The 12,274-nt window shown below is 35.6% G+C and overlaps 1 protein-coding gene across 7 annotated transcripts in view; it reads left to right on the top strand.

Annotated features, from left to right (window-relative positions):
• BRAF (B-Raf proto-oncogene, serine/threonine kinase) overlaps positions 1-12,274 on the top strand; it is a 185,789-nt gene that overhangs the window by 131,562 nt on the left and 41,953 nt on the right. For 5 of the 7 annotated variants that reach the window (XM_041751548.1, XM_041751547.1, XM_041751550.1 and 2 more), the window contains exons 9-14: positions 237-273; positions 1,637-1,756; positions 3,955-4,091; positions 4,336-4,453; positions 6,716-6,800; positions 8,004-8,180. In XM_041751548.1, coding sequence (XP_041607482.1) covers positions 237-273; positions 1,637-1,756; positions 3,955-4,091; positions 4,336-4,453; positions 6,716-6,800; positions 8,004-8,180 — 674 coding nt within the window. The remainder of the gene's footprint in view (positions 1-236; positions 274-1,636; positions 1,757-3,954; positions 4,092-4,335; positions 4,454-6,715; positions 6,801-8,003; positions 8,181-12,274) is intronic. The other 2 variants (XM_041751552.1, XM_041751553.1) reach the window with 1 other exon arrangement.

Below are 12,274 nucleotides of genomic sequence, written 5' to 3'. Positions count from 1 at the left end.
CAGAGACACAGGCAGAGGGAGAAGCAGGCTCCATGCAGGGAGCCCAGTGTGGGACTAGATCCCGGGTCTCCAGCAGGCCCTGGGCTGAAGGCGGCACTAAACCGCTGAACCACCCTGGCTGCCCTAGATAGGTATTTTGAATTAACCTTTCTGTTAATGTCTAGTGAAAAGTTGAGTGTTGTTATTACTTTCTTACCATATGCTTTGAATAAACATCCATTCCTGTTTGTTTGTAGGACTTGATTAGAGACCAAGGGTTTCGTAGTGATGGAGGTAAGTAGTGATTTCAATTTAAAAAAAAAACTCAGAAAAATGCATTTGCTTTGCTGCTTGTCTCCTTTATATTTGCTTCTTTCATGAAACACAGACACAGAGAAAAATGCGTAGAGAAAAGCCCCAAATATTTTTTGGTTTTCTTATTATTTATCATTTATGTCTAATAAAATTTTAACTGATTTATAAGGTGAATAGAGAAAAGGGATATAAAAGGGAGTCTTACCTGTACTATATAATTTTAAAATGCTGCTATCATCAAAGAGAGAGCCTGAATTATTTTACATGCTTTATGGATTCCTGTCTCCACAACTCAAGACGCTAAATCCAGGAGTCTTCACAGTACCAGTAATATTTAATGATTGTGCTTAGAATCAGTTAAATCCTGATTTTCCTAAATCATTCTTAGGGAGAATCCCTTAGATTGCCTGTCACAAATTTTCAGTTTGTTAGAATTGGCTTTCTAGAAGGATTTGGGATGGACCCTAATAGAAAGCCTTTATGTCCTCTTAATAGTCCAGTAAATTAAATAAGTAAATGAAAAATTGAGTTGAAATTTCTTACAGAATTTTTATCAGATATTCACTCTAGCACTCTGTGAAAATTGGGGACATAAAGCATTGCTTAAAAAGTACTTTTAAAGTAAGATTACCCCTATATAATGTTTCCCCAGAAATGATATTTGAAACTATCTTGAATATTCCTTCCAGATGGTCTTCCATGCTTACTTTTTAAGCTGTCTTCTGTCTAATAAGGAAGACATGCAAAACCCATTTATCTTATTGAGAGTTAGTCTCTTCACTGTGACCTGCTTTATCTTCAAAATATCTAAGCCCAGACTTAAAGATATTTTATATTGAAAAACATTGTAAAAGCTGTCTTTTGTTATGTTTCTGTATACTTGTGAACCTGCCAGAATGATAACCCTACCTTATATATTGGATTTAGTATTCACAGTAGCATGTAGTTTAAAAAGTTGTGGTTTTTTTCCATTTGTTATTCCATAAACCTGCCAATTAATGTTGCTGCCAGTTTGACTTTCTTATGTCTTAATAACTGTGGCTTTTGATGATTTTGCCCAGTACATCCAGCATTTAAATGTTGCCGTCATGTTAGCATCACAGAGTTAACTTAGTCATAAAACCTGCCTGCTTAGTCCCAAAAATCAAATGGCATATCTTGTCCTTTTTATGAGTCACTTTATAAAAGTCATTTGGATTTTATGAAAACAAGCAGAATTTTTTAGACCTCCAGAATGATTTTGTGAAGCAGGCTTCAGCTCATTTACTCCCATGATTTCTTTCAGTTCTTCTGTGTGTCTGTCTTCCTGTGTTTGCCTGCCCCTCTCTTTCTCTTCTAACAGCCCCTTTGAACCACCTGATGCGCTGTCTTCGGAAATGCCAATCCCGGACTCCCAGTCCCCTCCTACATTCTGTCCCCAGTGAAATAGTGTTTGATTTTGAGCCTGGCCCAGTGTTCAGAGGTAGTTGGGCTCTTCTTTCTTGTTTTTACCCAAAGCAAACTAAATATAAACTACAGATACTGTTTGTGCCTCACCCTCACAGTGTGTGTTTGTAAGTGTGAGAGTTTTCAGTACTAAATTTCTGCTTGGCCTGGCTGGAATGCTCTGAATGTGCTTCTCACACATACTACCACAAGCTTTCTGTATGCTATCCTGTTGTAAACTTTTAAAAGCAAGAAAATTCCGAGCTAAGATGTCCATCTTGTTTTTTGTTATGTGACTTACTTTTTGGTCTTGATAACTTCTTAAACTCAGTGGGTGGCAATAAACTTTGTGTATATATATATATATAGAGAGAGAGAGAGAGAGAGAGAGAGAGAGAGAGGGAGTTGTCTTTCAATCTGCATTACTTTTATTTTAATAAATTTTATTTTATTTAATACCACCATTTAGGTGGTAGCCTTCATGACTATTAATATTTATTACCAATTTGTGTGGTTTTAAAAAACTAAAAATGGAAATCACAATTATAAGATTTTGCTAGACTTTTGACTTTATTTTTCTATAATAGCAGTGTTGTTTTTTTAAATGTAGGACATGTACATTTTATATTATATCAAAGTTAGGGAGCCTTAAAAAAGGCTTATAATATATTTGGGGTCCTTCAGCACACTTTAGAAAATTTGAGGATTGACACTCTCAATTATGCCCTAATACAAGGGGAAAGCTAATAGTATAATTTCACCCTCCCGTTTTATCTTGCCTTACTTTAATTAGTAGTTAAACTGATTTTTAAAGATTTAAAGAATTGGATTTACTGGGTTTTGCTAGTGACTGTTACTTATTCTGAATGTAGTGGTGGTGTTTCAGATTTTTGCTCTCTCAGCCAGGCTGTTTCTCGTAAAATCCATAGAATGGGCTAGAAGTCCTATGGTGCTGAGTAATGTAACTGAAGTTAAGTAGTACAGTGCAGTCCTCAGGATTATGAAGCCTGAGCAAGCAGTTCAGGCTTTAGAATGTTGAAAGTTATCATCAGAAATGGATTATGCTCTAGTTACAAACATTCCAGTTACCATTTTCTTTTCGAAAATTGCATGTTGGATCATAGAAATTCTACATGATGACACGTGTAATATACTAATGATAAAATTCTATACAGTTTTAACATTGAAATGTAGACAGTTGTATCCTTATTCTTTGAAAGATTAGTGATAGCTACCCCCAAATAGTAATCTTTCCAAAAATCAAAGATTCTCTGGAGGTCTTTTTGTATGCAGATATTACTGGATATCTCAGTTCTACTTAGCTATCTATACTGAGGCCATACTAGGAGTCCTTAGCTTGAACCCTTCTAAATCAGGTAAATGAATTTAGGATTTCTGCTTAGTCAGCATTTGGAAAAGATTGCAGCCCGGCCAACTGAGTCTACTTTCAGTGTATCCTTTGGGCTCACTTGGCTGATAGGATATTTCCATTTGTAGTAACTTGACAGGGGGCCATAATACGCACACGCGCTTTGCTTTTCCTTTATATGAGTAGCAGTTTTTCAGAAAGTCTTGAGAAACCTGCTTGGCTTTGTTTACTTTAACTTTGTTATACAGGTAATAAATAATTTTTGTTTAGTAGGATAGGAAACCAGGAACCAGTGAACTGAGCAATATTTCTAACTATTTGTTAAATAGTATATAGTTAAATAGTAATAGGATTTTTAAAGTTTTAGTGGCTAAAATGATAGAGCCAGATATTCTTAACATTAAGGCCATTTTTATTATATGTTTACTTTTGGGAGTTTCCATCTGTTTTTGTATTGATTGGCTGTTTAAGTGACACAAAATAGTTATACACTTTTTTTAAATACATACAAGCTTTTAAATTGATTTCACTTTTTTAATCAAAGAAACAAAAACTTGGGAGTATTGTTTTAGTATTCCTCTCTTATTTTAGAAGCATTATTTTTATTCTGGACTCTGTACTAATCAGTAACGTTTGTATCTGTAACTTGATATTTTAAAAGTCATTAAGTTGACCAGAAAACTAAAAGAAATTATAGTGCAAATCACCAAATGAGGCCGTTTTCGGCCTTTCATTTCTAAATGCTGTATATTTAAACATACACTGCATTTTTAAAGAAGTCTTAAATTTCCCCCCACCCTCTGCCCCAATAAATTAATATACTTGATCCTCCTTTAATAGATATATTTTTCATTTCACTAATTTAGGATCAACCACAGGTTTGTCTGCCACCCCCCCTGCCTCATTGCCTGGCTCACTCACTAATGTAAAAGCATTACAGAAATCTCCAGGACCTCAGCGGGAAAGAAAATCATCTTCATCCTCAGAAGATAGGAATCGAATGGTAAGGGTATATAATATCTTTTTTCTTCTTGAGTTCTTTTGTTTTACATATCATAGCTATATGTAATGTCACCTTTTAGATTGTATGATATATATAATTTGTCAGTATGTGACAGAGTATTCGCTTAATGAAATAAATATAAGAGCTGATAGTTTTTTGCTTAAAACATTCCCACATACTGATTTTTTTTTCTCTCTTCTTTTTTTGTTTGCTTTGGCTTGACTTTTACACAATTATTATCAAGAAAACACTTGGTAGACGGGATTCAAGTGATGATTGGGAGATACCTGATGGGCAGATCACAGTGGGACAGAGAATTGGATCCGGGTCATTTGGGACAGTCTACAAGGGAAAGTGGCATGGTACGTATGTAATACAGTGATACACAGGATCCCCTATGTAGTGGATCCCTGGGTGGCTCAGCAGTTTGGCGCCTGCCTTCAGCCCAGGGCGTGATCCTGGAGTCCCAGGATCAAGTCCCACATCGGGCTTCCTGCGTGGAGCCTGCTTCTCCCTCTGCCTGTGTCTCTGCCTCTCTCTCTCTCTCTCATGAATAAATGAATAAAATCTTGAAAAAAAAAACAAAAAACAAAAACGAAACGGCATGTTTAACAACTTCTATTAAAAAAAAATATCAAAGGGAATATTCCCTATTTGCATCATTAAGCTATTTTGATCAGATTCAAGAGTCTTCCAAAGGGTTTCTAACAAAAATCATGGGAAATAAAAACTGGATTCACAGCAACGAGGACTCTTATCATTAGTGTAATAATTTTTAAAGATGACAATTTTCTAAGTGAGCTATACTCCAAGATTTTTTTCCCTTAGAAGTCTTTTTGTGATTTTATTTGTATTATAAACCACAAGTAAACATTAAAAATGCACTTACCAAAGGAGGAAATAGCCAGTAAACTTAAAATGTGTAGTCTTATTAGATATCAAAGAATTACAAAATAAAAAACTAGAAATCATTTGTCTCTCAAGTGGACAGATTTTTTTTTTAATTGATGGTGTTTATAGCTGTGTTTGTAATACTGCTGGTAGGAAAATAAATTGTTCCAAATTTTCTGGAGGGCAATTTATGAATATGTATGTTGAGCCAACAAGTCAATTTGTAGAACTACCAACTAATGGGACAGAAGCAAACAGACATGTATGCAAGTACGTTCATTAGAGACTTAATGAAAAATGTTCATTAACAGAAGGCAGGATAAATTGATAACCTCCATATATAATTATATAGACATGAAATAGTGTAGATCTATACTTATTGATATAGAAAGGTGTCCGTGGTTTTTAAATTTTACAAAGCAGCATGTGTAATATTTTATATTATGGTACCTAAAAATAAATATATAACATAAAATTTAAAATGACTGTCAGTATTTTAGTATGTATCTTTTAGGTTATCTTTCATATGTATTTGTAAGTATTAACATTGTATACATACAAAAGCCTAATAGGATGTGTATCAGTATGTTAACTGATCATTTCTGAGTGACATGATTATAAGAGATTTTAATTTTTTTCTTTATACTTACAAAATGTTTTTCACTAGGAGCGCTGTATTTATTACTTTGATAATCAGGAAAAATCTGTATTTATATCAAAGTATAACATACCTGCAAAAAAGTGCAAGATTCTTCTGTATTATTGTGTGTGGTTGTAGGTCATTCTCTATGTAGTATTCATTGTGTAATTATAACATGATTTCTTTTTCGATCTCTACTGTATGATGAGCATTTGAATAGTTTCCACTTTGGAGCTATTATGAATACTGCTGCTATGAATATTCTTAGTACATGTTGTTTGGTGAACATATGTTTCATTTTTGCTGGGTGTATGTCAAGGAAAGAATTGTGGGACCACTGGATTTACATATGTTCAGTTTTAGTAATTGCTGCCAAAAGTGTTTCAACTGGTTGTACCATTTTACACATCTACTAGCGATGTGGAAGAGTTCTGCCTGTTTCACATGAAAATTGTGGGGGTTTTAAATTATAATTTAAGTAACTTTCCAGGGGATCCCTGGGTGGCTCAGCAGTTTAGTGCCTGCCTTCAGCCCAGCGCATGATCCTGGAGTCCAGGGATCGAGTCCCACATCAGGCTCCCTGCATGGAGCCTGCTTCTCCCTCTGCCTGTGTCTCTGCCTCTCTCTCTCTCCCTGTGTCTCTCATGAATAAATAAATAAAATCTTTAAAATTAATAATAATAATTTTCCTAAGCAAAAGCAGGTGATCCATGGATTTGATTTAAGTACTCACTTAACATATTTTTTCTTTCTCTGATGAAGAAATTTTGCAGTTTTCTCTTTCAGCCAAGTTTCACTGGGTCTGTCATTGGTAAATTTAACATTCAGTTAGTAAAATCATCTAGTTTAATATTGTTAAATAACCAAGAAAATACCATGGGAATGTAATTGGTTAAACTAAATTTCCACAGGAAAAACAATGTTGGGTATTTTTTTGAATTGGTGTTTTGAAATACTAGTATAGGAGTATCATTGTTCATTTAGTTTTTTTATCCTTAGAAAATTAATGCAGTTTAGGAAGTTAAGATATCATTTATTTGTACTTTAAAGTTTAAAATATTGAAATGACATTTGGAATGACAATTTTTTTTAGGTGACGTGGCAGTGAAAATGTTGAATGTGACAGCACCCACACCTCAGCAGTTACAGGCCTTCAAAAATGAAGTAGGAGTACTCAGGTGAGCCTGTGTGAATTACTGTTTTTCAGAGAAATTATCTTCTTTTTCCCAATGATAGCTGCTGGTGGCTTTACAGATTTACTAAAAATGGATAAAACAAAGCTTGTATATTTTGTCTTTAACCATATTCTGTAAGTGGTATGCAATACTGTAGTGTGTGTGTGTGCATACAGTGTGTGTGTGTGTGTGTGTGTGTGTGTGTGTCTGTATAGTGTATATACACATATATATTGGTGTAACTGATGGCAGAATTAATCCTAGAATGAATTAATAGAAATATAGTATTCTGATCATGGGAAATTGTGCCACCACTTAGTAAAATAATATTCTCAAAATTCTAACCTTACCAGAACACATTTAAAGACTGCATCAAACCCTGAAAGTTGAGGAATATTAACAAACTAGAGTATATCCAGGCAAGGACAACTTAAGATGAGGAGAATTCTGGAACTATAACTTAGGAGGATAAAAGTCAACAGAACCGAGGATATTTGGGCCCATTGAAGGCCATTATGTTCAAGAGGGTACAAACTTTTATTCCAAAAAGCAGAGCAGGAAAGCCAGTGGTGGAAGTGGAGGGGAAATGATTTTTTTCTCAACCCCAAAGCACTTTCTAAGACTAGAACCACTTAAGAGACAAAAAAAAGAGTGTGGAGGGGTGGGGGTGGAGTGAGGGAAATAAGCTACATCTCAGTGATAAGCTTCGCATAATTGAAGGTATTTAAGCAACCTCTAGTTGCCTATCTGTGAGGTGTATTAAAATGTAAGACCTTTCTGAAAGGGGTAGGATGTTAGACCATACAATTCCTAAAATCATTTCTAAATTATCTTTCCATTGTCTTTTTTTTTTTTATGATTTACTTATTTATTTATTTTAGAGGGAGAGGTAGTACACAAACATGCAGACATGAGTGGGAGGAAAGGCAGAGGGTGAGAATCTCAGACTCCCTGCTGGGCATGGAGCCCACTGAGCACAGAGCGGGAGACAAGGCTCCATCTCAACATCTTGAGATCATGATGTGAGCTAAAACCAAGAGGAGGTCGCTTAACCAACTGAGCCACCCACACGCCCCTCAATTGTCTTTTTTAAAGTACTTTTTTCTAACAATGTCTTACTGATAATTAGTCAGCTTTGGCCCACTTTTTAAAGATGTGCTGAAGTTTATTGACCTTTACTATTTACCGACATTCTTCTTTTTACAGGAAAACTCGACATGTGAATATCCTACTCTTTATGGGCTATTCAACAAAGCCCCAACTGGCTATTGTTACCCAGTGGTGTGAGGGCTCCAGCTTATATCACCATCTCCACATCATTGAGACCAAATTTGAGATGATAAAGCTTATAGATATTGCACGGCAGACTGCACAGGGCATGGAGTAAGTTCCATTCTGTTAAATCTCTTATAAATTATTTTTGAAGACCACTGATGATATTTTAAAGGTTTTAGCTAATATTCTTTTGGGTTGCTTTTTAAAATTACTTTAGTAACATATGGACACATTTTAACTAATGGCTAGCAGTATGATATTAGGAAATAATATCTCTCTAGTATAGTCTTCAAAAACATATATCAAGTACTTAATAGCAAATGCATGACTACAAATTTTTTTAGCATGCAGTGTTTTAACAGTGAAGGTTCAGAAAACAAAACAGGCAAAAAAAAAAAAAAACCCTATTGAAAAGTCATTAACAGTTACTGAAGTGTACAAAATGATTGTTAAGTTATCCTTTCAGATTATTTTCTCCATGTACCTATATTTTTTATTACAAAATGGTCATCTGAATGAAATAAAGTTAAATGGAAAATCTGCATTCTGATCTTTTTGGTGGGTTTCAAGCTGAGTTTTTCATATCCATTGAATTTTGCTATATAATTAAAAAGCTCAAAGATTACTTGAGTAGAATTTATTGTCAGTCAAAATAGGCAACCAATTGGGAAGGATAAATTTTGCATACAACTAAGTACAAATGCAGAAATGAACCAAGAAGTAAAACTTAATGAATTTTGAAAGCACTTAGATGAAAAATTTTAAGTGAGTGAAATACAAGTTTGAAAGCTCTATGGGTAGTTTAAAAATATAAATGTATATTACATTTACATTTTATAGTATACACGTAGCTTACATGCATAGATAATTATGTCATTTAATCTTTGTAATGCTTTTATAAAGTACATATTTTTATTTGCTTTTATAGATAAGGAAACAGAATTTTAAATGACTAAGACTGCACATTTAATAAGCACAGCAAAAGTATCGAACTCAGAATGTGAGTCTAAGGCATTATTCTTTCCCCATATTCACTATGCTACTCTTACATTTTAAAATTAGAATTATAGGGATCCCTGGGTGGCGCAGCGGTTTGGTGCCTGCCTTTGGCCCAGGGCGCGATCCTGGAGACCCGGGATCGAATCCCACATCGGGCTCCCGGTGCATGGAGCCTGCTTCTCCCTCTGCCTATGTCTCTGCCTCTCTCTCTCTCTCTCTGTGACTATCATAAATAAAAATTTAAAAAAAAATAATAAAAAAAATAAAAAAGATTTAAAAAAAAAAAAAAAATAAAATAAAATAAAATTAGAATTATAAAATAAAAATAATAGAATAAAAGGGTAAAAGTATACCTATATATTTGACACCTAGAGCTCTGACTTAAGATCAGTTAAAGCAAGTAAGCATAGAACCAGGACTCAAAATAAAATCTGGCTCTTGTATCTTCCCACTAAACCCTCTCTGTCTCCAAACAGGACAGTATATGTGTAATTTAGATTGTTTACAAGCCTGTGTTCAGCCAAAATGCTTATTGCAGCAAATGATACCTATTCAGTAACATTTCCATTTATCCACTAGACTTAAAACAATCTCAGCCTTTAGTATAAGTTAGAATCTGAATCTGTTCAAATTGAAAGGTATAGTAAACTCTTATAGAAAATAAACTATGGCAAAAATAGTAAACATTAATAGGGAAAAAGCTTATTCTGCTCCCATCCCACCAGTTTCTTTGCTGTTTCTTCACCAAGTCTAGCCTGCTCCCTCCTCATAGCCTTTATACTGTTCTTTTTCTCTTTGAGATACTTAGTCCAGAAATATCCATAGAGCATCTTCCTTATGTCTCTGTTCAAATGGCACATTTTAAAACAAGCCTTCTCAAAGCATCTAGATGGCTCAGTTGGTTAAGTGTCTGGCTTTTGATCTCAGCTCAGGTCTTAACCTCAGAGTCATGAACTCAAGCCCCACGGTGGGGCTTGAAAAAATAAAAGAAGTCTTCTGTCATCACTTATATAACTAATGTTCCTACCCTACCTATGTCATTTTCCACATCCCTCTCCTTTTTTTTTTTTTAAGACCCAGCTCTTTGTGATATAGTTGTTTATTGCCTGTCACCCCCACTGGCATACAGTTTATATGAGATGAGGGGCTTTGTTTGTTCATTGTTTTATCCCTAATGGTTAGAACAGGGCCTGGCCTATAATAGGTACTCAATACATATCTGTTAAATGCAAAAAATGAAAGAATGATTACACATAGTCATATATATTGGTAGGTTTACATTCTGGAAGAGAAGCCAAATCTTTCTCATCAAAACTGAAATGATGGGTAGCCTGGGTGGCTCAGCGGTTCAGCGCTGCCTTCAGCCCAGGGCCTGATCCTAGAGACCTGGGATCAAGTCCCATGTCAGGCTCCCTGCATGGAGCCTACTTCTCCCTCTGCCTGTGTCTCTGCCTCTCTCTCTCTCTCTGTGTCTCATGAATAAATAAATAAAATCTTAAAAAAAAAAAACTGAAATGTTGAGGCACCTAGGTGGCTCAGTTGGTTAAGCATCTGCTTTTGTCTCAGGTCATGATCTCAGGGTCCTGGGATCAAGTCCCATGTTGGGCTCCTTGCTCAGTGGGAACTCTTTTTCTCCCTCTGCTCCTTCCCCCACTTAATGCTCTATATCTCTCTGTGTGTCAGATATCAAATAATTAAATAAAATCTTTAAAATCAAAAACAGTAAGGAAAGGAAAAATAGTCAAAGAATAATAAAAGAATAACAAAAGGGGAAAAGCTTTTGCTATAAATAGAGGCAACAAAAGACAGTATTAGAAATTGTTTTTAGGGGGATCCCTGGGTGGCTCAGCTGTTTAGCGCCTGCCTTTGGCCCAGGACGCAATCCTGGAGTCCCAGGATCAAGTCCCGCGTTGGGCTCCCGGCATGGAGCCTGCTTCTCCCTCTGCCTGTGTCTCTGCCTCTCTCTCTCTCTCAGTCTGTCATGAATAAATAAATAAAATCTTTAAAAAAAAATTGTTTTTAGAAACAGTGATGGAGGAGGAAGCACCTGGGTGGCTCAGTGGTTGAGGGTCTGCCTTTGGCTTAGGTCATGATCCTGGGGTCCTGGGATGCAGTGCCACATCACACTTCCCACAGGGAGCCTGCTTCTCCCTCTGCTTGTGTCTCTGCCTCTCTCTGTGTGTCTCTCATGAATAAATAAATAAAATCTTAAAAAAAAAAAAAAAAAAACACCAGAAACAGTGATGGAGGGGTGACTGGGTGGCTTAGTTGGTTAAGCATCTGCCTTCCACTCAGGTCATGATCCCAAGGTTCTGGGATTTAGCCGGGCTCCCTGCTCAGTGGGGAGCCTACTGGCTCCCTGCTCGGTGGGGAACCTGCTTTCCCTCTCCTGTTCCCCTGCTTGTGTTTCTCTCTCTGTGCCCCCCACCACTCTCTCTGTGAAATAAATAAATAAAATCTTAAAAAAAGAAAGAAACAGTGATGAGACAGTGAAGTGCCAGTATTGATAAAGACAAGAAGTGACCATAGAGAGAACATTATCAAATTGGAGTAGTTCTATAGTCTGGGGAATAGTCAGTTAAGAGGCAGTATGTTCCTATTGCTTTACAGTGTTAATTCTGTAAGCATGACCTTGACGTCTATTCCAAAATACTTGGCTCACTTTTTTTTTTTTAACTTGGCTCACATTTTTCGGTAACTGACTATATAATGAGTATACCTTGTTATGAATGCAGATCATCCTATCAGCTTATCCTAGATTTTAATAGCTAAAAAAGTACTAATTGTAAATTTTAAGCCTTCTAGCAAGAGTTCTTATATTACCAGTCTTAACCAAAGAAGATACAGTTCTATTTTTCCTTTCTGTTCATAATAAGACAATAACATACAATATAATGGTTAAATAAACTAACACATTTTTAGTTTCCAAAGGGCTTTGGCAGATGTGGGTTTTCAGTTAAGGTGACAGATTTTTGCTATCTTTAAAATTCCACTAAAACTAAGCAAGGAATTTTTTTAAGCATGAACATATAAGGACAGAGACAACAGAGAGGAAGGAGACACAAACAACATTTTGAAAGCCAGAAAGCAGATGGAGAAGTGGTAATGAACTTAATATACCTAAAAAAGCTAAATTCTTAGTTAGCAATAGAGAAATGAAAATCAACCTGATTTATACCACAAATTCCTCAAAAGTCTCAGAA

The sequence above is a fragment of the Vulpes lagopus genome, chromosome 4 (assembly GCF_018345385.1).
Source record: "Vulpes lagopus strain Blue_001 chromosome 4, ASM1834538v1, whole genome shotgun sequence".
Lineage (NCBI taxonomy): Eukaryota > Metazoa > Chordata > Mammalia > Carnivora > Canidae > Vulpes > Vulpes lagopus.
This window is presented reverse-complemented; position numbering and strand designations above follow the sequence as displayed.